We start from the raw sequence: 25,843 nt of genomic DNA on the forward strand, positions 1-25,843 counted from the left end.
CTCAAACTTGCCATCCTCCTGCCTCAGGCTCACAAGAGGCTGGGATTACAGGCATGCATTACTGTGCTCAGTTTCTTGACCCTCTTTGAATTTTCTATACCAAACTATCAAATACAGTGGATTCTACTTTTGAATTTGTCCTCATTGTCTTCTCTCTTTTCATCTCAACTGCCACGACCTCATTTTATATTGCCATCATCTCTTGCCAGAGATTACTAAACAGTCTGCTCACCAATTTCCTTGTTGCCAGTTTTGCTTCCCTCCCATTATGCTTTACCTTCTTACAGAATTCTCTTGCATGAAATTTTCACTGGCTCCCTATTTGCAGTGAAACTAAAGCCTATCATGTCCTTAATGTATTTCTAAAACTTGGCCTCTACCAACCTTCTCAGTTGAAGGCTTCCACTGTATGCTTACAAAACTCAGTAATGCTTAGCATATTTATTGGTTCAAAGCCAAATGGCATTTTTTTTCTTACACATTACCAAAGAGAAAAACTGTCTTATTGACTACTGCATTCCCAGAACCAAGAACAGTTCCTGGCACACAGTAGGTGTGTAGTAAATACTTATTAAATGAACAAAAAACTATATGTAACCAGGTGTGGTGGTGCACATCAGCACATCAGTACTCCTAGCAACTTGGAGACTAAGGGAAGATGGATTACAAGTTAGAGGCCAGCCCAGGCAACTTAGGAAGACACTGTCTTAAAATAAAAATTAAAAAAATAAAAAATAAAAAAAGAAAGCTGGGGATGTAGCTCAGTAGGAGAACACCTCCCTAGTATGCCTGGGTCCCTGGGTTCAAGACTCAGTAAAGGGTGGGGAGGAAGGGAGACAGGGAGGGAGGGAGAGGGAAAGGGAAAGGGAGAGGGAGAGGGAGAGGGAGGGAGAGGGAGAGAGAGGAGAGAGAGAGAGAGAGAGAGAGAGAGAGAGAGAGAGAGAGAGAGAGATTGTATGTATTAGTTCTAGTGACTGAAGAATGGTAACAAGCAGAAAAAAAATGGAACCATTTTTATCCAATATATATCTTTTAGTATAACATACGTACAAGGTTCATATTGTAAAATATGGTAAGTTAAGCCTGATGCGACGGCATGCACCTGCAATCTCAATGACTCAGAAGGCAAAATTGTAGCATCGAAAATTTGAGGCCAGGCTGGACAATTAGTGGGCCCATCTCAAAATAAAAAAGGGCTGGGTAGCCTCAGTGGTAGGGTGGCCCTAAGTTCAATTCCTAGTTACACACACACACACACACACACACACACACACACACACAAACACGCCACTTAATTAACTTCTTTTAAACTGATGATTTACTATAAATAGGAAAAATTATTAAACTTTTATAAGAAAATATAAATTCATGTTATCTTCATTATACCTTATTTTTGAAATTTAAATTATGATGGTAAAAATTAATGCATGTATTTGAACAAGTGAACAAGGAATTCAGCATTCCGTACTTCATCATTATATAACTAAAACACATGAAGATACTTTTAAAAATCAGGATATCTGTTCTAAAGACAGATTTTTTTCAACCTTTAAAAACTAGTCTTAAATAACCCTCAGAGGAATTAAAAGTTTTGAAATTTATGAAGCAAAAATACTTCAAATGATGAAGTTGATGAAAACAGTATCTTTCAATAATGACATATGTTAAGTATAATCTTCAGATTACTTATCTGTATTGTTTAGGAATGAGAAACATTATTTCTATAAAAATAAAAACACTTTAATGATAAAATACATGAGCCATATACTTACTTCATTGTATTACTGGATTGAGAAAGTAAAATAATAAATAGTTGCATCCTATATAAATTAGAATTATTTTTCAAATAAGAGATAATTTCACTAATTATATTTATTCTCTCCAAAGAAAAATATTCACACTTTTCCTTAGTTGGTATGAAATATCTTTGAAGATTACCATCTCCTTGGGAGGACTCGTTAACCATTTGAGAAAAACAAATATAAGGCTAGATCCCTAGTTTGCACCAACATTAAAATATATTATATGTGGGTTAAAGAGTTAAATGTTTGAAACAAATCATGTTTGTGAATATTTATAAATCTTGGGGTGGGTAAGGCTTTCAAAATGTATCATCAAAGGTGGAAGACATAGGCAAGAAATGGCATATCAGGGTATATAAAACATAAAGATAGCATTACACTTAAAGTTATATTCACGTGACAAATCAAATGGTACAGTTGAGTGTATGAGAAAAGCAGTAAGAAAATAGTCACTTCTATGAAAAATGTGCAAAGAATGTGGATAAACAAAAAAGTCCCATAATAGCCAATTGACACATTTTAAAATGTTCAACATTTTCCTAATCAAAGAAGTACAAATTAAAGTATGAGGTCATTTTTGCATACCCAATTAACAGATAAAAATTCAAATGTAGGGCTGGGGATGTGGCTCAAGTGCTAGCGCGCTCGCCTGGCATATGTGCGGCCCAGGTTTGATCCTCAGCACCACATACAAAACATACATGTTGTGTCTGCCAAAAAAACTAAAAAATAAATATTAAAATTCTCTCTCTCTCTCTCTCTTATAAAAAAATTCAAATGTAACAAGGCTATCTATCTATCTATCTATCTATCTATCTATCTATCTATCTAACTTTATTCCTACTTTAAGATAGCAATGCTCCCTCTAGAACTTTCCTAAGATTTTTCTGGAATTATATATAATCATAAATATGGAAAAAGATTTAATTGTAAGGATATTCTAGTGACTTTATTTATAAATGTTTAAAAACTGGAAAGAATAGGAATTGATTAAATTATAGCATATTTTGCATAGTGATATTATATGATCAGTGAAATAACATTGGAATATTAATAACATGGAAAAATGATTGTAATAATACATTGTCAAGTTTAAGCAGCAGTTTACTGGTTCATATATAATATAATCCTATTTTTTCAATAAATCACTATTTTCATTAACTTGTTTTCTATAATACACTTGGTATTTCTTTTCTAGCAAGAAAGAAATTTTCCTATATAGGCCACTCAAATTGCATTCTTTTTTTGGGGGAAGAGGAGTGCTGGAGATTGAACCCAGGGCTTTGCGCATGCAAGGGAAGCACTCTACCCGCTGAGCTATATCCCCAGCCCTCAATTGCATTCTTTTTAAAATTCCAATTGTATTCTCTCCAAACAAGCCCCTGATTACCTATATCTTTTTCCTAGAAATTTCCATGAAAGATAAGGGGAGGGGGCTGAGGATGTGGCTCAAGCGGTAGCGCGCCCGCCTAGCGTATGTGCGGCCTGGGTTCGATCCTCAGCACCACATACAAAGATGTTGTGTCCGCCAATAACTGAAAAATAAATATTAAAAAAAATTCTCAAAAAAAAGAAAGATAAGGGGAGAAGTAAACATTCTATAAATTGCATAGTGCTATCTACATTGTAGACTTCTGGTGATACCTAAAGCCTAGGGGAAAAAAATTAGAAGCCATTAAGGAATGGAATCAAAGGGGTCAAAAGGTAAGAAAAGAATCCTCTGAAAAAAGTATGAAAGAGACTTTAAGAGAAATTAAAATAGAGCCGGCTGTGGTGCATGCCTATAATCCCAGTGGTTTAGGAGGCTGAGATAGGAGAACCATGAGTTAAAAGCCAGCCTCAGCAACTTAGCAAGGTGCTTAGCACTTCAGCGAGACCCTGTCTCTAATAAAGTATAAAAAAGGACTGCGGATGTGGCTCAGTGTTTAAGTACCCCTAGGTTCAATCTTCAGTACCAGGAAAAAAAAAAGGAGTTAAAATAGGGTCTAAAAGTTTGAAGTTTATAAACCCTCTAAAAATGTGAGTCTGGATTCATGACAAGCAACAAAGTAACAATTGTTCCAGTAAAATATGGGCAAAATATGTAGATAAACAATCTACAAAAGGACGGACCTGTTTTTTCAAAGTTTAATCTCTTTCTAATCACAAAAAAAAGAAAAGAAAAAAGAAAAGGAAAATTTTAAGTGAACACATAAAAAGAGCTTAGTTTGCAATACAATACCCCAAATCATGCACAGAGCAGAGGGTTTTGTGCTATCTGATTTGGTAGCCTCAAAGGATCAAGCAAGCTATCCTACTCCTTGGTCTATATCCAAAGCACTTAAAATCAGCATGCTACAGTGATGCAGCCACCTCAATGTTTATAGCAGTTCAATTCACAATAGTTAAACTATAGAACCAACCTAGATGCCCTTCAATATATAAATGGATAAACAAACTGTGGTATATATGCACAATAAAATATTACTCAGCCATAAAGAAGAATGAAATTATGGCATTTACAGGTAAATGGACTGAGCTGGAGAACATCATGCTAAGTGAAGTAAGCCAATTCCAAAAACCAAAGGCCAAATGTTTACTCTGATAAGTGGATACTGATCCATAATGGGGATGCGGAGCAAGGGAAGAATGGAGGAACTTTGGATTGAGCAGAAAGAAGAGAGGAGAGGGGAGGAAGTGTGTGTATGCAGGGGAGATGGTGGGATGAAGCAGACATTATTACTCTATGTACGGGTATGACTGTATGAATGGTGTGACTCTATATCATATACAACCAGAAAAATGAAAAGTTATGCTCCATTTGTGTAAAAATAAAATTAATTAATAAAAAAGGATATCCTGCCCAAATTCTCTCCAATAATGATTTGCTGCAGTGTCTCCTTCTGTTAAGCTATTGTTTTCATAAAACCAGATTTAAATATTAGTTATGTTACCATCAATGAACACTCCCTTGAACACAGGTTATTTTGACCAGTTTCTTTTTCTTTCTTTTTTTTTGGTACAAGGGATTGAACTCAGGGGCACTCAACCACTGAGTCACATCCCCAACTCTATTTTGTATTTTATTTAGAGTCAGGGTCTGACTGAGTTGCTTATCACCTTGCTTTTGCTGGGGCTGGCTCTGAACTTGCAATCCTCCTGCCTCAGCCTCCAGAGCTGCTAGGACTATAGGCATGAGCTACGGGACCCGGCTTATTTTGACCAGTTTCTTTTTTAAAAAAAATTTATTTATTTATTTATTTATTTATTTATTAGGTTTTAGATCGACACATCACAATGCCTTTTTATTTTTATGTGGTGCTGAGGATCCAACCCGGATCCCACCTGTGCTAGGCAAGGGCTCTACTGCTGAGCCACAATCCCAGCCCTTGACCAGTTTCAATAAGCAAAATCCTTAACCAATAGCTTAAATATTGTGATTTTTGGTCAGGGGAAGAAATACTTTAAAGGACCAAGGCCAGCTGGATGCAGTGGTATAGGCCTATAATTCCAGCTACTTGGGGTGCTGAGGAAGAAGAATTGCAAATTTGAGACCAACCTGGATAACTTGATAAGACCCTGTCTCAAAATTAAAAAAAAATAATAAAAAGATCTGGTGATGCAGTGCAATGGTAGAATGCTTGCATAGCATGTATAAGGCTCTAACCCAGCACCACAAAAAAGTGGGTGGGGGTGGGCAAGGCCTGGAAGATACTCTGGAAAACCAGAACCAGTCTGAAAGCACTGGAAATCTCGAAGGCATACCAAAATAAGGCAGCACCTAACACTAATGAGGACTGAACTATCAGGACAAAGCATATCATAATTCTGTATTCTGAAAATAAGTCATTTAAGTATATAACACTTGAGTATGCTAGGCACCATATTAAGAACTTTAAATTTTTATTAAAAAATCTTATAATGAAAAATACTATTATGTCTATTTTAAGTATAGTTAAATCTACATAGAAAAATAAGTCTGGGTTCCTTACTTTATACCTTATCTTTTAGGAGTTAAAGATCTCCTTGTGCAGGGCCGGGGTGGTGGCTTAGCGGTAGAGTGCTCACCTGGCATGTGCAAGGCCCTGGGTTCGATCCTCAGTATCACATATAAATAAATAAAATAAAGGTATTGTGTCCAACTACAACTAAAAAATAAATGTTAAAGGGGGTTGGGGGGCTATGGCTCAGAGGTAGAGCACTCGCCCCTGGGTTCGATCCTTAGCACCACATAAAAATAAATAAATAAATAAAGTTATTAAAAAAAATCTCCTTGTGAAAGTATGACTCTAAAATAGAGAAGAAAATGTAGAATATTATTATGACTTTGGAACAGGATAGGGTTTTAAATAAGATGCACAAAACATGGGGCTGGGGATGTGGCTCAAGCGGTAGCGCGCTCGCCTGGCATGCGTGCAGCCTGGGTTCGATCCTCAGCACCACATACAAACAAAGATGTTGGGTCCGCCAAGAACTAAAAAATAAATATTAAAAAATTCTCTCTCTCTCTTTAAAAAAACCCACAAATAATAAACCAAGAAATTAATAAATTAGAATGTATCAAACTAAAGATCCTACTCAACAAAGGACCTCATAAATAAAATTAACAGATGTGTAATAGCCTGTGAAAAATCCTTTGCAACATTTTTTCCCCTGCTACTGAGGATCAAACCCAGGGAATCTGTGCAAGCTAGGCAAGTGCTCCACCACTAAGCTAAATTGCAGCCCTTTTCTATAAACTTTGAGGCAGAGTCTGGGTAAGTTGCCCAGGCTGCCTCAAACTTGTGACACTCTTGCATCAGCCTGCTGAATATATCTGCAACATCTTAAATGGGCAAGAGATTGATATCTGGAACATGGGTTCTTTTGTGGATTTATAAAATATAACAAATATTTTAGGTTTTGTGGGCTATACAATCTCTGCTGCAATTGCTCAACTCAGCCATTGTAGGAAAAAAAGCAGTCAGACAAGATGTAAATGAATGAATGTGGCTGTGTTCCAATAAAATTTTATTTACAAAAATCCATAGTAATCAGGATTTGGCTTACAAGCTGTAGTCTGTTGATCAATGATTTAGAATATATAAGGAATTCCTATGGATCAATAAGAGAAATTAGGATACCCAGTGGAAAGCTGGGCAATGGATAGCAATGAGCAACTGGCAGAATGAAAAATCGAAATGGACAAATAAGTATATGGGTGTGCAACTTTAAGAATAATCTAGGAAGCCAGGCACAGTGTTGCACACCTGTAATCCCAGCAGCTGGGGAGGGAGGCAGAGGCAGGAAGATAGCAAATGCAAAGCCAACCTCAGCAAAATTGAGGTGCTAAGCAACTCAGCGAGACCTTGCTCTAAATAAAAAATAGGGCTGGGGATTTGGCTCAGTGTTTGTGTGCTCCTGAATTCAATCCCTGGTACCTGCCTCGCCAAGAAAAAGGAATAATCTAAGAAACATAAATTGCTTAGAATTGTCAATTTATATCCAATAGATTTGTCAAAACCTGGAAGTCAGATAACTTAGTAGGAGATAAGGGTATAGGAAAACATAGAAACCTCATGCTTTGTCCCTAAAAATGTCAGTTATAAATAAAAAAGCCATTATAGAGTACAATCTGGCAGTGCTAAAGAAATTGTTTCCATACTGCAATAAAGGGGAGCACTTTGATAAAGGGTAGCAGGCAGACTTATAGCATCACACATACATTGTTGCAACTAAAGAAAATACACACAATCTTTTTTCTAATTTCACTACAGATGGAACAAAGTACCATCATAGATAACAGTAATATATAGATCAGCTGCTATAAACTACTTTACATCAATAGGTTTTAGAAGGGTGAAAATCTTAATATTCTTGTGATCTAAATCTTTTATAGTATAGCATTTCATATCTTTAAGAGGAGAGCTAGCTTTATGATAGCTGATTAATGGAATGCGAAATCCACTTGAATTTAAGATAAAGTGAGACTTCAGTTTTATACTGTGGAGGGTCAATTACAGAATTATATTCTTAGATCCTTCTGGGTTTTCCCTCTATTACAATGTAACACATCAATAGAAAAGTTTGAGAAGTATTCAGTTAATAAGACAGGACAATTATTGATTATATGTTAATAGCTAAATAAACTTATTAAGGATTCCCTCCCTTTAGTGGGAAATTGAAATATACAATATTATTAATTGTTTTGTAATTAGAATTACAACTTCCTTTAGACATTTTTCTCTACCTCCACTCTGAGTGTAACCTATTGTAGCACTAGATTCCAAAATAGTCTTTCCTTTCATTGAATTCATCTGACATGGCCTGATAAAATATACAATGGATTATTCAAATTAGTATTTCCTAAATAGTAAGAGGAGTTGGAAGTGTACTGATTAAAAAGGCTTTTCTCAAAGAAAGTATATCCGCATACTTTGCCTTTACTTCAACTTTATTCTGGTGCTAAAAACCACCCCAGGTTAATATAGTTGTGAAATAATTGAATGCAATTGTTTTCCTCCCAGTCTTATCAGAGGTACAAGTATTCAGTTAGACTAAAATAAAGTATATAGTCAAGTTTTTGTTGCTGTGACCAAAATAGTTGAAAAGAATAACTTAAAGGAGAAAACAAAATTTAGCTCACAGTTCCAGAAGTTCAGTTCATGGTTGGTCAGTTCCATTGCTGTGGAAGATGAGACAGAGCATCATGGTTGAAGGGTGTGGTGAAGGAAAGCCTCTCATCTCACAGTAGCCACAAAGCAGAGAAAGAAGAAAAGAGGAGCCAGGGGAAAACAATATAATCCCTAAGGCATGCCCCTAGCAACCCACCTCCTTCAGCCATGCCCCACCTACCTACAGTTACCACCCAGTTACTTCATTCAAACTAGGGGGTCACAGCTCTCACAATCTAATCATTACAACTCTGAAGATTCTTTCATTAACAAAAGTTTTAGGGGAGATATCTCATACCCAAACCATAACACACATGTATGCTTTTGTTTGATAAGACACTAAAAGAAAAATGATTCTACATTGAATCGCACACTTTCAAATGGGTGAATTTTATAGTATTTATCTCAATAAAGATATTTTTTATATTTTTCAGTTGCTGATAGATCTTTATTTATTTTTTTAATATGTGGTGCTGAGAATCGAACCCAGTGCCTCACAAATACCAGGCACGTGCGCTACAGCCCCAGCCGCTCAATAGAGGTGTTTTTAAAAAAGTGGTTTAGTTTTGTGGCTCTTAACTGTAGTGTAACATGATCAGAGATGAGGAGTGAATGAGGCTAGCTAATCAGGAACTGGGCTAAATTCCCAGCTGAGAGAACACCACACACACACACACACACACAGAGAGAGAGAGAGAGAGAGAGAGGGGGGGGGGAGGAAGGCAGGGATGGGGGAAGGTTGGTCTTAGGAACAAGGGAGGAAGCACGGGGGCAAAAGGTCAAGAAGAAACCAAATGTTACAGTTAAAATGCTTTTTTTCAGGAATTCCCCAAAACACAGATGAACTTACAGGAGAATTCTGTCCACACTAAGGAACATGATAGCCCTTTTTCTTCATCCACAAACCAGCCATTTCCAAGATAATAGTGAACACAGGAATCTTGTTTAAAAGATTTCTTTTCAAGGCCTGCAACAATTTTTATATGAATAAAAACTGAAGGCTACTTTTAGATCAGGAATTTTTAAATGATTAAGATCTTACTCTATGTAAGCAGAACAATTTTGACAGAACAGAGTACAATTTTTTAAAAAAGACAACACATAGATTATGATAAACATAAAATGCTGATAAACATTTATTTTTTTTTTATTGCTAAACACCAAACACTGGCAATTATGATATCTTCAAGTTAAAGCTTAAGAATGAATTACAGCACGGTCAAAAGATCTACAGAAAAAAAAATACCTATGTACCATCAGTATGTGGACATTCAATAAATACCATAGGACAAAATGATGGCTGAAAATCACATAACCATGAAGCACACATTTACAATTTGCTATTGGAACAGACAAAGACCTAGCAGAGTTATTATATTATTAAAAGATCAGGTTTAACTGCATGTCTTTTCAAACTGAGACGCTGAAAAAAATATATACATTCTCTACAGAGTGTAGGTGATTAAAAAAACTTTCAAAAATGTAAACAACGCAGAGTAGGAACACTGAGAATAAAAGTTTAACTGTTGAACAAAGTGACAACACAGAACAGTTTCTTCAAATCCTCAAAATAATTAATTTTTTCTAATCACTGTACAGAAACCAAAATGAATTCTTTCCAGAAAGATGATAATATGCCAGGGACATAAAGAGCTTCCAAGGTTTTTTCTTTTTTTATGTTAACATATATTTACAGTAAATATTCAATAATACTTTACAGCTTAAATAGAAACATGCTTTTCTAATCCATAAATAACACTAATCACCATCCATCCAACCACATTAATTAAGTACTTATGATGTCTCATGCACTGTGCCAGGGATGCAAAGCTGAATATGACATAGTCCTTGATCTAGAAGAGCCCATAGTCAAGCTAAAAAAACAACACATAACATTTCCTTTTTTTATACAATGAGGCCATTTCTATACAAACAGTACTGATCTGCTCAATTTCTTATGACAGTATTTCCAAATCCTAACCCTATGGATCAACAGAGCAAGGTGTTTAAAAGCTAAAATAATATGAGATTGCGTTTTTGTTTTTATCCAGAAAAAGAAGCTAATGGATAGGATTTCCTGTATTAAATTTTTTTCTTGGGCTGGGGTATAGCTCGGTGGCAGAACGCTTGCCTAGCATGCATGAGGCCCTGGATTCAATCCCCAGCACCACACACACATAATTTTTTCCCTAAATTTTTAAAAAATTGACTTGCACACATACATTTTCATTAGTAAACTGCTTAATTCAAATGTAAACAAGTTAATTACATAAGTATTTCATGAGCATTCTCTAAGGTCTACTACCAAAACAGGTTTAAGCATTACTAGGCTAATATATTTTGGTCCAGAATGACTGTTCTACCTAAGAGTAGTGTTTTCCGGGATAATGAATAATTTGCATGGTTTTAGTACTGGGGTATTGACTGATGACCCAAGTCATTATTAAAAGATTAAAATTATTCAAAATATAATTTCTGTTTAAGAAGCAAGGTAAAATTCTAATACAATCTAAAAAGTTTCTTAAAAATGATTTAAAAGTTTTAGTGCTGAAAGAGCAACTAATGATCTGACAAAGGTAATCCATAGAGTACCTCACTTAGTGAAGAAGTTGGATACATGGCTATTAATAAGTTATTGCCTTTTATCACCTCTTGAGTGTATGAGAGAAGTGTATATTTTTCATCAAAGAACCAGCATGCTCATAACACTTCAAAGACCAACTGCTTCACAATGGCCTGTTGACTTCCCAAACTTCCCAGTACTGCATCTTCATTCCATAAGACCTTAAACCAGGTATGGCTCTTTCAGATTCAAGAGTCTGTTCCTAGGCTCTGGCAAATCCAAGTTTGTCCCCTTTCACATGCAGCCATTCTCAATATACTACCAAGTCTTCTATGGACCCGCAGAGGTAGCTTAGGGGAGAGATAGAAAGCAAGGACTAGGTGCTTAACTACCCAACACAGAGAAACATGGGAGCCGCTGGTGAGGACAGAGTATGGCTCAGGGTTTAAAGTTGTTGCTTCTTAAAGATAGGCCCCAGATGGCCTTGGTAGCACAAGAGAAAATGTCTACCCTGGAAGAGCTCTAAGCTTCAAACCTCTATAAGAGAATGGTAACCAGGTCTACTGAAGATCCTGGGTTCGTCTTGTGATCTGTCAGAGGACCCAGTTGACTCTGAGGTTTGGTCCTAACTGCCTCAGCTCACAAGCTGCTGGTGTGAGACACTTCATGCAGCTGGCTCTGAATATCAAAGGTTAGTGCTTCTTCATGATGTGGAGATACATTATCAATGAATATAATGCTTGTGGGACAAAACCATCTCATATCATTGGCCCTGTTTCCGATTTTGGTTTTATTTGCTATCATTTGACAAAGATTTTCCCTTTCATGTAAGCAAATTCTTTTTTAGAAGTTTATTAATTTAATTAAAATCAGACTTCTCACAGTTTTCAAAGTACAAAATAATACACCAATAAACTATAAAATACTTTTCAAGAAAAATGACAAGTGATGTAGACCAAGAACACATTCACCCTTCCACTTGGCCAAAGTCTGGTCTTCCTTAAATCTAGATTAATGGTGCTTTTAAGTTTTTCCTAATTACTTCCAACTGATTCTGTACTCCTTTATACTATTTCAAGACAGTATGTAGTCACATAAAATGATATTAAAAGAATGTTTAAAAATTGTTTAAAAATTGTTCCACAAGAATGTGAAATGCATACATTCAGTTTTTAAAACTAGAATGTAGTTAGGGATTATGCCTTTCATTTCTTTTGCTCATCCTCTACCATTAGTTTGGGTACTCTGGATATAGGAGGAGCATAAAGATGTAGGCCAAAATGTAATTTTAAGGAAACACTTTACATTTCATACCAAGTAATGATTTCAATGGCAATGGACATTACCACGTAGATGAATATTGTAACTCAGAGACTTGTCAGATGAATGCAAATATTACCGTGCTGTAACCATCCAGAGTCCTAGCGTCACATTGGCAGCCAAAAGTACACTGCCACCAAGTAGGATGATAAATCCTACCAGATCTTTGACATCATTGTCTCCAATCACTGAGGTAAGGGTGGCATCCAGGAAAGAGTTTAAAATCCACTGACCATCCAAAGCAAAGCAGGGCACTGCATTAACAATAGCCAGTGCTCCGGAGAGGGAAATCAGATACCTGAGTTAAAATCAGTTAAGGAGCCAGCTGTGAGCTGAGTAGAAACCACCTTTCTGTGAGTCACAAGAAGTTACTGTTCTGGGACTGAATTTGAGATTACGATGGATTTCTCTACTTTTTATTTTTTAACATCTCTGCCATTATATCTATTATTAAAAACAAAAGAGTTTGTATTATTTTGAAGTTCAAAAATCTTGACAAGAAAAATAAGGCAAACCACTTATAGACAAATCAATTTATAATGAACTCCTAGAAAGATTAAGCTTCTCTAATCCTTTAATGACACCATGGAAAGAAATGTGGAAGGAATAAGAAATTGGGGGGAAATTACTTTGTTTTGTTTTGACAGTGCTGGGGATAGAACTCAGGGCCTCACACATACTAGGCAAGCACTCTACCACTGAGCTCTACCCCCAGTCCCCAAATTACTTTTTGATCTTTACAAAGACTTTCTTCATTTGAGGAAATGAAGCTTTTGACCCTTGAATCTTGCTTTATTTTATTATCATCTATAAGGTTATAGCATTAAGTATCTCTGACAAAGTTGCAGAGTCTCCAAGATACAATCTTGATTATACACTTTTTTTTGAGTAACTGCTCATTTGTTCTCCATTTCATTTTGTTCCAAATCATCAAGGAAGTTAAAGATTTAAAAGTGACAAAAATAAAGAACTCTTCCAATTACATAATAATCAATTTCTATTAAAAAATTCACCTTTTATATGCAAACAGGATATGCTAAAGACTATATGAGATTTTGTCCTCTGAATTGCTATTTTATTAATGTAAACTGGTTTGATCTTCCTTAGGCATTCCTTAGTGGACCAGTGAAATGCATTTACATAATTCCTGGTTATGTATGTAAGAATTGTCCTCCATTTGGTCAAAACTAACAAGCTCAGATGGGCAGAATTCATCACCTTACTAGTAACCGAAGCTTTCATCCTTTATAAACTTACTAAAAGGTTTTAGACCTGTAAATTCAACTTTTAATTTGTATTCAGGGTTCCTTGCCTTATAGATCTTAACTTTTCTCCCTTTCTGATAATTTTTTTTCTCCTTTTTCCCTCCCAGGTACAGTCTAAGCTCTTTCAACTTCTTTAAAGTCTCCTTTTTTAGTTGTTAGTAATTAAGTGGTACTTGTAAGGTTCCAATACTCTATTCAAAGTAAAACTAACCAAACTCCAAACAACACTTTGAAAACTTTTTTTTCATACCAGAAAGGATACTTAACAAATGTCTCCACAATCACTGGCAGATCTATGCTTAAAAAGTTGAAACGTGGGATAAAACTGGTGATGCTCACTAAAAAGGAGAAACAAGGAATAAGGCATATTATTTATATTAGATAAGCAACAGCATTATAAATTTTACCATAAGGTCAAAATGTAGGCTAGCTATTAAACAGGTTGAGAAAGCCCAGGCTATAAAAGCAATCATTATTCCAGAATAGCTAATAAAATGATTGGAATGAAAGAATTCATGTCCCAGTATGTATTTATAATTTGAAGCAAGAGTAAGATAAAGGGGACTATATACCAAATATGACTACTAAATACGGAGTTTGAAAAAACATTTTATAGTTTACATTAAAGAACTCCTACACTTTCAAAGAGTTATAACTTTAAAAACACATTTACTCCAATTATTATGCTATTTAATCTCCTTTTGGTCTCAGTTTTTCCTTCATTGCTAAAACAAGGATTAAGATCAGGCAATCTTTAAAGTCCTTCCTCTTCCGTGGATTCCAAAATCCTGTCTTTGTTCAAAACACTTAAAACCTATCCTGTAATTAGGCAGAACCCACAGTACACATTTATGAATGATCCCAACTTGGGACATATCTTCATATGTTGAGGGTGCACTGAATAATTGCAGTCTAGAGTCATTTAGTGTCAAATGAATAAATAAGAAAAATGACCCAGATTTGTTTATCAGGATATGACTACAAAGCAATGAAAAAGCCTTATGTTTATTTATTTGATACTAAGGATTTATTTATTTGGTATAGGGCATGTTGCCAGTGAGCTATATCCCCAGCTTTTTATTTTTCATTTTGAGACAAAGACATATTAAAAACCATTGATTTATGGGGCTGGGGATGTGGCTCAAGCGGTAGCGCGCTCGCCTGGCATGCGTGCGGCCGGGGTTCGATCCTCAGCACCACATACAAACAAAGATGTTGTGTCCGCCGAGAACTAAAATAAATAAATTCTCTCTCTCTCTCTCTCTCTCTCTCTCTCTCTCTCTCTCTCTCTCTCTCTCACCCTCTCCGCTCTCTTAAAAAACAAAAAAACAACATTGATTTGTACATTTTAAAAGTGTGAACTGTATGATGAATTGTTATAAGAAAAAATAACATTAGGAATCTTGTACAATAAAATGAGTTGGACTATATAAGCCATATGAAGAAGTTACATATTTAGTTCAATCAGGTTGCTACTGGTAAAATGACTATGCTGGCCCAACTTTGTAATCCTACGTTCATGTGTCATGCATACATGCCCATACATCATGGCGTTGTCTAGGGTATGGAGCTCTTGCTACTATTTGGGGGAGCTTGAATAAATTTAATAAACTCACAGAGAACATCTCTAAGACATCACCTATTTGACTTAGACATAAATAGTGGGAAGGTAAAAATTCATCACTATTCATGGGCAGGCTCTTTCTTGCTTCAGAAATTCAGATTATCTTCCTACTGCCTAAATTTCATTTAATGCTTAAGAACAAGAAAATAAGACTTTGACAAGTGATTAAATTTATAATAAACAAACTTAATGCAAGGACTTCTACTGAATTTTTACACTAAAAATATAGGTGATTTTAATAATTTCCTAGAGGTCCACCATAATAATACCCACCTGTATAGTGAAGATGTAGTGGATGTCCTACGTATAACATATCAATTTGAGGCGGGTGTTTTACTTTTATTAAGCGAGTGTGAGTTTCCAAAGAAGGTATTATACAGAAACTTGAACTTGAGCTTTTTTTACAATCTTTATTGGTTCTACAAACTTGAGTGGCTTCAACTGCTTTCCGGGCAGGTAGACATGTATGCTATGAACAAAATATTAATTAGTAAATATTAAAATGATTTATTGATTTATTAAATTCAAGTCACATTTTATCAATATTTTTCATGTCAACTAGCATATTAGCAGTGAAGTTCACATAAAGGAATTGCCATTTATGTGCATATACTATAAATTAATTTCAAATATTCCACCTTGGTCATATAAGATATTACATTAGTATAAATTTTTAAAGATTCTCAGATAAAATGTGACATGAAATGTAGAGGTATTAATAAAATGATACAAAGTAAACAGAGAAAAAAGGGAGAAATTTTCATAATTTCCATTATAGCTTTCTATGCTTATTTTGTTATAATTATATCAGACAAGCAAGATTGCCTCAGGGCAACTTACCAAACGTTTATTAAAATTATTTCTGTAGGAAAAGCACACATCTGTGAGGCTGTGATTGTTACAGCATTCAGTGGAACCATCTAGCCGTTTGTATGCTAAAGAGAAACAGTGCTTATTTGATTATTAGAATCTGTTACATATTTGTAATAAAAATTTTGCTTTTTTTAAGACAAAAAGTAAATAAAATGGCATATGAATCAGGAAGCTGCATAATTCAGTGTTTAGCTTGACAGCTAATTACTACAGTTTGATTTTACATTATAAAAAGCAATTCATCCAATTTGAAATCAAAAGTGGCACTTAACCCTAGGTAAGCTGTCCTCATAAACTTATCCACCCATAAAGTTGGAGTTACAGGATCTCAGTAGATTTTATAATAATAACCCTTTCTGAAGTAGATAGTGAAGAGGGCCTATCTACTTCTGAAAGGTTTTGGAAGATAGTAAATCTTGAGAATAGGGAAAATTGACAAATATTTCAACCTTAAAGAATCAGGTTGCAGGCTGGGGTTGTGGCTCAATGGTAGACTGCTTGCCTAGCATGTATGAGGCACTGGGTTTGATTGTCAGCACCTCATATAAATAAATGACTAAAATAAAGGTCCATCAACATCTAAAAAATATTTTTTTAAAAAAGAATCAGGGGGGCTGGGGATGTGGCTCAAGCGGTAGCGCGCTCGCCTAGCATGCGTGCGGCCCGGGTTCGATCCTCAGCAGCACCACATACCAACAAAGATGTTGTGTCCGCCGAGAACTAAGAAAAAATAAAAAAAATGAATGTTAAAATTCTCTCTCTCTCTCTCTCTCTCTGTCCCCCTCTCTCTCTCACTCTCTCTTTTTTTAAAAAAAAAAAAAAAAAAAAGAATCAGGTTGGCCCACTGAATAATTTTAACATTACTAAATGGGAGAATACAAGTGCCTCCTGTTATGATCAATAGGAAATACCAAGTATTACCTATTAAGTATTTCTGCTAAAAGAAAAAAACAAGGAGTATCCTGAATCAAATCCAGCCTCTAGACCTAACCACTGGTTTATAGGAAACCAGGGGCATCTGAACATATTAGTGACATCAAAAGGATATATAATAGAAAAACCCAGAATATATGAAGTTTAAATGGTTCAGTTTCTTCAATAAACATATACCATTTCAAAAACAGACAGGGAACTACTAACAACTTAAAAGAGATTTTCAGAAGCCAAATTAAACAAACCAAGTATTAAAAAAAAAATTAGTGGGGCTGGGGCTGTAGCTCAATGGTAGAGTGCCTGCCTCGAACATGTGAGGCACTGCCTTGAACATGTGAGGCACTGGATTCTATCTTCAGCACCACATAAAAATAAAGAAAGAAAGAAAGAAAAAAAAGCTATTGTGTCCATCTACAACTAAAAAATAATTAGGGGTCTGGGGATGTGGCTCAGTGGTGGAGTGCTTGCCTTGTTTATGTGAAGCCCTGGGTTCAACCCTCTAGCACCATGAAAAGAAATTAAGGAAAACTGAACAGCAATAAGATATTTTGTTAGGTGTTGTTATGATTTGGATGTGAGGTGTGCCCCAAAAGCTTACATGTGAGACAATGCAAGATTCAGAGGAGAAATGATTGGGCTGTGAGAGTTTTAACCCAAGCAGTGATTTAATACGCTGGTAGGGATTAACTGTGTGATAACTGAAGTGGTAGGGTGTGACTGGAGGAGGTGGGAGTTGGGGCATGGCTTTGGGGTATGTATTTGTACCTGGAGGGTGGAGTCCCTCTCTCTGCTTTTTGATCTTGGTGATGGGAGCTGCTTCCCTCTGTCATCTTCTCCCACCATGAGGTTCAGCCTCACCTTGAGCTCTGAGGAATTGAGCCGGCCTTCTATGGACTAAGACCTCTGAAACCGTGAGTCCTCAAATAAACTCTTCCTCCTCTATAATCGTGCTGGTCAGACCCTTTAGTCACAGCAGCAAAATTGCTGAATAAAACAGGTGTGATAATGGCTTTGTGTTCATGTTTAAAGAGTAATCACCTTCTAAAAAGAGGCTTTTAAGTTTATGGGTGAATTGATAGGGTTCCTGGGATATGCTTTAAAATACTCCTCCCAATAGTGGGCTGCTTAGATGACAAAAGTGACAAAACGTTGGTAATTGCTGAAGATGGGAAAAGGTCCATGAAGGCTTGTTTATACTACTCTTGGCTTTTATATATATATATATATATATTTATTTATTTATTTATTAATAAAATGTTCTTAAAATGGGTTATACAGGGGTTTTGGCTCCAGGGTTGTGGCTCAGTGGTAGAGTGCTTGCTTAGCACATTGAGGCACTGGGTTCGATCCTCAGCACCACATAAAAATAAATAAATAAAATAAAGGTATTGTGCCCAGCTACAACTTAAAAAAAAATTAAAAAGTGTATTATCTAGGGCAGGGAATGTAGCTTAATGGTAGAGTTCAATCCCAAGCACTGAAAATAAAGTTACATATAGAAGACTAAATGTGAGAAAAAAATTAAAAAATGGTTTTCACTACTTTGCCTTTGTTGCATAGTAAAATTATTCTCGAATATTAATCACATTTACCTATACCAGTAGTTGTGGACAAATATCTAGGGTATTTCTTGACCTAAAAATACAGGTTGTGAACATAATTTGTATTTTGGAACACTTTAAAAATTTGGGCCCAACAATTTTGTATAAAGAATACTGATGGGGCTGGGGTTGTGGCTTAGTGGTAGAGTGCTTTCCTAGCATGTGTGAGGCACTGGGTTCAATCCTCAGCACCACATTAAAATAAATAAAATAAAGGTCTATCAACAACTAACAAAAAAAAGAGTACTGATGATTTCCCAGCAACTTACGAGGCTGAAACAAATAGATCACAAGTTTAAGACCAATTTGAAAAATTTAGTAATACCCTGTCTCAAAATAAAAAACGGCTAGAGATAGAGCTCAGTAGTAGATTGCGCTCTGAGTTCAATTCCCAGTACTACAAAAAGAAAAGAAATAGAGATGCTGATTTTTTTTTTTTTTTTGTACTGGGGATTGAACCCAGGGATGCTTTGCCATTGAGCTACATACATCCCTAGTACTCTCTCTTACTCTCAAGCCCCCAACACAATCTTTCTGTCTGTCTCTGTCTCTGTCTCTCTCTCTCTGTCTCTTTCACACACATATCCTCACACATTTATGTATGTGTGTATTTATTTATTTAGCAACAAGATCTCACCAATTTGCTTAGGGCCTCACTAAGTGGCTGAACTTGCAATCCTCCTACCTCAGCCTCCTGATACACTGGGATTACAGGCATGCATTACTGCACCCAGCTAAGTTGTTGACTTTTAAAAAAATATTTATTATTTAGTTGTAGTTGGACACAATATCTTTATTTTATTTATTTTTATGTGGGGCTGAGGATCAAACTCAAGGCATCTAATGTGCTAGGTGAGCGCTCTACTGCTGAGTGACAACCCCAGCCCAGTTGCTGACTTTTTTAGAGCTGAGAGAACTCAAAATGTTTAGTGGGTCCTGAGAAAAAACTTACATTAGTCCTGTTACCTGCTGCACAGGGCAACATATCTGACCTCAAGGGGTATTTTCATTAGCCAAGAAAACTTTTCCTGGATTTCTGCCACCTAAAATATATAAAATAACTCTATCCCAAATAGTTTTAAATATGCCACCATTCACACACAGCTACCACTAGAATTGTTTAAGTTTAGGTATATTTTAGCCAGAATATGTAAGGGAAAGTTTATGCAAAGGAAAATTGCTTCTTGTTATTTAAACTAATTTCAAAATTATATAAATGAAAATACTATTATATATCTACATATAAAGATATTATATTAGGGTATTTAAGTACCCCTAATTAATTAAATTAAATTTAGTTAATTGGTTATGGTTGAGTTTGAGTGCTGATTTAACAAGTTTTTTTGAAATATTTATGTTTTAGTTGTAGTTGGATGCAATACCTTTATTTCACTTATTTATTTTTATATGGTGCTGAGGATCAAACTCAGGGTTTCACACGTGTGAGGCAAGTGCTCTACTGCTGAGCCACAACCCCAGCCCCTTAACAAGTTTTTTTTTTTATGGTATTGCGAACTGAACCCAGAGTTTCACACATGCTAGGTAAGCACTTTACCACTGAATGATATCCCCAGTCTATATTTAAATTTTTTTTTGTTGGTGAATCATAGTTATATATAATATTGAGTTTCATTTTGACATAATCATACATATATAGAATATAATTTACTCTACTTCATTCCCCAGTACTCCCTCCTTCCCTCCCCTCTTCCCTTTCCCATTCTTCTTCCTCTACTCTACTGGTCTTCCTTTGATTTATTTACTGTTTTTTTTTTGTTGTTGTTGTTTTTAAGTGGTGCATTGTAGATATACATACAGGTAAAATTCACCATGATGTGTGTGTAAATTTGGTCAATTTCATTCCACTATTCCTCTTTTCCTGTTCCTCCTCCCTCCCTTCAATTCTCTTCCTCTGCTCCAATGATCTTCCTTTAATTTTCATTGGACCCCCCATTTTTCTCCTCTTTATTTTGGTCTAGATTCTGTATATGGGACAAAATATTCAACCCTTGACTTTCTCTGTCTAGCTTATTTCACTTAGCATGTTGTTCTCCAGTTCCATCCATTTACAGTAAAATACTACAATTCCATTCTTCTTTATGGCTGAGTAGAACACCACTGAGTATATATACCACATTTTATTCATCCATTCATCTCTTGACAAGCACCTAGACTGGTTCCATGACTTGGCTATCCCAGCCCATTTTTTAAATTTTATTTTGAGACAAGGTCTCACTAAATTGTCCAGACTCACCTTGAACTTATGACACTCCTATCTCAGCCTCTGAGTAGCTGGGATTAAAGGCACGTGCTGGGGTGAGAGGAGTGGCGTATTAAAGATTGGACCCAGGGGCACTCTACTACTGTGCTGTGTCCCCAATCCTTTTTATTTTTATTTTGAGACAGGGTCTTGCTAAGTTGCTGAGGCTAGCCTCAAACTTGCAAACCTCTTGACTCAGCCTCCAGAGTCACTGGGATTTTAAGTGTGTACCACTGCAAATTTTTTAAGAACAGAAAGAATTTTGTAATTCTAAAAGTCAAATATAAACTAAGCGTGGGGGCACACACCTGTAATCCAAAGGGCTGGGGAGGCTGAGACAGGAAGATTGTGAGTTCAAAGCCAGCCTCAGCAACGTCAAGGTGCTAAGAAACTCAGTGAGACCCTGTCTCTAAATAAAATACAAAAAATAGGGCTGAGGATGTGGCTAAGAGGTTGAGTGCCCCTGAGCTCAATCCCTGGTACCCCTCCCCTGAAAAAAATAAAATATGATATTATAAATTAGAAGTTCAACAATAATATACAATAAAGGAAACATATATTTAGTATCCAGTTTACCAAGAATAATGCTTAGTGTGGGCTTGTTTATTTTGCTGACTTGCTTTAAAAATATTAGAAGAGAATAAATCTATAGACATGGTCTAAGGATTAGTGAATAGAAGGTAGTTGTGTTCAAAGCATTATATTTCACGGACAAAATACACATACCTCTAACTGGGAAGCTTAACTGTTGTAAAGTTGAGGCACTTATACAATAACCAATTTGGGGCTCATAGGCGATAGTATCTAGACATTCGTTCCAATCTTGCACATTAGTAACAGGACAGTCCTGTAGATGAGTGACAAGGTCTCCAACAAAAAGGCCTCTGGGTCCAATGGCAGGAGAGTCCTTGGGAAGAGGGAAAAAACAAATCAGACAACATGTGAAGACAAGCTATGATTAGTTTGAGCAAACAATAGTAAAAGACATGAAGTCAATTAAGTAGAATATTTTTTAAATGCAGAAAATAATCCAGATTTGAATCTAAAACCTATAGTCCTAGAAACTTACCAAAATAAAATCCAAAAATTATAGTTGCTTTCTCTAAGTCTCCAAGATTTTGACTTTGTCACAATAAAAAAAAAAAAAATCCACTTGCGGACCATTAAGACTAAAATGACAAAGGACTGGGAGAGTAAATTATTAGCATATGTGAAGCCCTGGTTTCAATACCAAGCCTCATATTCTCTCTCTCTCTCTCTCTCTCTCTCTCTCTCTCTCTCTCTCTCTCTCTCTTCTCTCTCTCTCTCTCTCTCTCTCATAGACACACACACACACACACACACACACACACACACACACACACACACAGCTTTTACCATATTTTGGAGAAACTTTCCCATATTCTCAAAATACATATAATTTTATAAGTCCGAATATAAATATAGTCCCAAATATGCAGACAATACTATCAGCACTATGAACAGGTAAACTCACAAAAGCAATTTTCTTCTTTAAAAATGTCTGAAGGGAAGATCTGGTGCCATTATAATAGTCATTGTATAAGGGAATGAAATACAAAGTTGAAGACATTAACTTAAACTCCTATAAAATGTTTTGTCTGGATAGCTTAGGTTTCATCTTTCTTACTACTTAGGAGAAATGACATTTGTCTCAAAAGCAGAGGCATAAAAATTAACAGTAAATGTAAACAATTAATTTTATTAACAAACTACATGGAGATAGATAATCTTGATATTATCTTTGTAACTCAGAACAAAACAATTTCCATGGAATTTTTAAAAGGCAAAATCTTTTGATACTCAAATTAGTATTATAACACCTTTATATCTGTTGGGTGTAGCAGTGCATGCCTGTAATCCAAGTGACTCAGAGGCTGAGGCACAAGAATCACAAGTCCAAGGCCAGTCTCTGCAACCTAGCGAGACCCTATCCCCAAATACAAAATAAAAAGGACTAGGGATGTAGCTTAGTGGTAGAGCTTTCCTGAGTTCAATCTTTAGTATTGCAAAACAAAAACACAAACAAAACCCCAGCAGTAGACACATTAAAAAAAAATCCTTGGGCTGGGGTTGTGGCTCAGTGGTAGAGTGCTTGCCTAGCATGTGTGAGGCACTGGGTTCGATCCTCAGCACCACATAAAAATAAAAATAAAGGTATTTTGTCCAACTACAACTAAAAAATAATTTAAAAAAATTCCTTAAAAGAATAGAAGAGCTGGACATGGTGGCATATACCTATAATCCTAACAACTCAGAAGGCTAAGGAGGAGGATCAGAAATCTGGGCAATTTAGTAAAAATCTGTCTCAAAATAAATAAATAAATAAAAAGGGCTGGGGATATATATATGTTCAGTGGTAGAGTGTCCTGGGTTGAATCCTCAAGTCACAATAAAAAGGAAGGAAGGAAGGAAGGAAAGGAAAGGGAAGAGAGGAAAGGAAGGAAGGAAGGGAAGGAAGAAAGAGAGAGACAAAGAAAGAAAGAGAGATAAAGAAAAAGATAGAGAATGATAGAGAGAGAGAGAAAGAGAGAGACAAAGAAGAGAGACAAAGAGAGAAAGATAAAGCAAAAGACAGAGAGAGAGAAAGAGAAAAAGAAAGAAAGAAAGAAAAAGTGAGTGAAAGTATTTCCCAACATTACATTTGAAAGAACTGCAGTAATTTCTTCAGAAGAAACTGAGCATTCTGTGTATGAGAACTTGAATAAAATGCCTGATATTAAATGCTAAGTATTAGATCATAACATCTGGAGAAAGAGTGCCCCAAGTACCAGTAATACATTATTTACCTCAGCAACTTCAGTGATAAGCACCCCAACTCCAGTGTAGTAAAATGGCAAGAGAATTACCGGCAGTAGAACAAGAGCTAAAATACCCAAGAGGGCAAGAACAAAATTATGCCAGATACCTGAAAAGAGAGAAAAAAAGTAGTAAGCTCAACTGGGACAAGAGTGCCATAGGTAGCTGGATTTTACAACATGTAGGTATTCTGATAAATTATAAAGTGACCGGAAGAAACTGTGAAGTAGAGAGAGCTATTTATTAATATAGCAGACAAATGTTCTGTTAGAGGCTATCTTTAATTCAGATACCAATATCTAAAATGGACTTGTTAATATCGCATTAGAAAGACCACATGCTAGTATATTTAATACCAATAGAACTAATATATTCTACTATTTCTTCTCTTCACAAAATCTATACATCATTAATTTAAACATACTTGTGATATTTGAAGGAAATCTCAAATATATTCAAGTGAAAGTTATGACAAAATTAAAAAAAATCTTGCCAAACTGGGGTATGAAATCCCAAGTGGCACTTAGAAAAAAGGATTGTTTCAATTTAAGAATTGAACTATTACAAAGAGTAATTTGTGGAACAACTAGTTATGTATCTTATATCATGTCACAGACTATAAAGCAACAGATCTTTATAAAGGAACTGGTTCTTTTAAAAAGAAAAAAAAAAAGCTAAAATTAGGGATGGGGATGTAGCTCAGTGGTAGAGTACCAGTCAAGCATGTATCAGGACTTGGTACCCAGCACCAAAAAAACAAACAAAAACAACAACAAAACAAAAACAAAAACAAAACAAAACAAAACAAAAACCCAAAAATCAACCAGGAAAAAAAAGCTAATATTTACACAGCCAGATCTGCTGATCTTTTCCATCATATATTCAACATTTGCAGCCATTCAAAGGAAGACTTTTCCTATCCCTAATATTATGAAAGTAATTACTCTTTCTGTTTAGAAAAGTGGTCTTAAATAGTTTTGTTTTCACATTTAAGTCTTTTATCATTTGGAATTTTTGTGTGTATGTTGTTGTGATTTATAAGTATGATTTTATTCAAATGTTTAATATTTTTTCCTCACTAAATTAAATGTTACTTTTCACCTATATTATATTTGCATCCATTCATTGATTTGCTTCTGAATTTTCCACTCTTTTCCACTGTTCAGATTATTTAAGTGATGATAAAGCAGTCATAATTACTGGTAGTAATAATATTGTAGTATTTAGCAAGTAAATAGCTTCAATTTATTTTAATTGTTTATTTTGGTTATTTATCCTTTATTCTTTCTGAAAAATTTGAGAATCATTTTTGCAACCACCAAATAGTATTCAGAATAGCATTACTAATACCACTACAATAACTAGGGGTGAATCCACTATTTTGTATTTCTAACATATGATCTTGGCATATCTACATTTACTCAAATATTTTACATCTCTCACTAAAGATCTGTAGTTTTCTCCATATTGGACCTATATATTTCTTGAAAAAAGTTAACTTTTTTTTTTTTAATACAGTGTATAACTTTCTGAATGGGATCTTTTCTTCCTAGGATGCTGTTGGGTTGTTTCAGGAACACTACACTCATTTACTTCTTAACCACCAAAATGAATTTTACATATAGAATTGCATGGTTTCTAAATTCTTCTAATAATGATAATTTATTTCCTCCCTATCCCATCTGTTTTGGTCTTTTTTTTTTCCGGTGGACACAACATCTTTATTTTATTTTTATGTGGTGCTGAGGATCGAACCCAGCGCCCCACACATGCCAGGCAAGAGCGTTACCGCTTGAGCCACATCCCCAGCCCCTCTTTTGATCTTGTAGCAGTGGCTAGAACTCCTAGAACAATGTTAAATAGTTGTGATAGCACGTCTTCTCTTGCTTTCTTCAGGATTTTAATAAAACACAAGAAACATCAGGGCTTAGATGGAATTGGTTTATATACTAAGCAATGAGATCAGGTTAAAAATAGAAAAATCTGAGTATAGGTGATCCAGGGTTTAAGTTTGAGATCATGGATCAAGGGAGAAGAAAATCTATTGCTGTGATCAAAGCAGCAAGGTACCCATTGCCTTGAGGCTGGTAATCATTACTGAAGAGGCTAATGTTTACTTCAGTCAAGCCCTACTTGTGTTCAGTATAGTTCGG

At 35.5% G+C, this 25,843-nt stretch overlaps 1 protein-coding gene across 1 annotated transcript in view; it reads right to left on the bottom strand.

The window, feature by feature from the left end:
* Positions 1-9,540: 9,540 nt before the first annotated feature.
* Positions 9,541-25,843, bottom strand: part of Mbtps2 (membrane bound transcription factor peptidase, site 2) — a 46,133-nt gene continuing 29,830 nt past the window's right edge. Inside the window, exons 6-11 of the mRNA XM_005334814.5 lie at positions 23,681-23,799; positions 21,600-21,780; positions 16,047-16,141; positions 15,480-15,675; positions 13,845-13,920; positions 9,541-12,615 (exon numbers count right to left, since the gene is read on the bottom strand). Coding sequence (XP_005334871.1) covers positions 12,393-12,615; positions 13,845-13,920; positions 15,480-15,675; positions 16,047-16,141; positions 21,600-21,780; positions 23,681-23,799 — 890 coding nt within the window. The 3' untranslated portion in view covers positions 9,541-12,392. The remainder of the gene's footprint in view (positions 12,616-13,844; positions 13,921-15,479; positions 15,676-16,046; positions 16,142-21,599; positions 21,781-23,680; positions 23,800-25,843) is intronic.

Source organism: Ictidomys tridecemlineatus, chromosome X (genome assembly GCF_052094955.1).
Source record: "Ictidomys tridecemlineatus isolate mIctTri1 chromosome X, mIctTri1.hap1, whole genome shotgun sequence".
NCBI lineage: Eukaryota > Metazoa > Chordata > Mammalia > Rodentia > Sciuridae > Ictidomys > Ictidomys tridecemlineatus.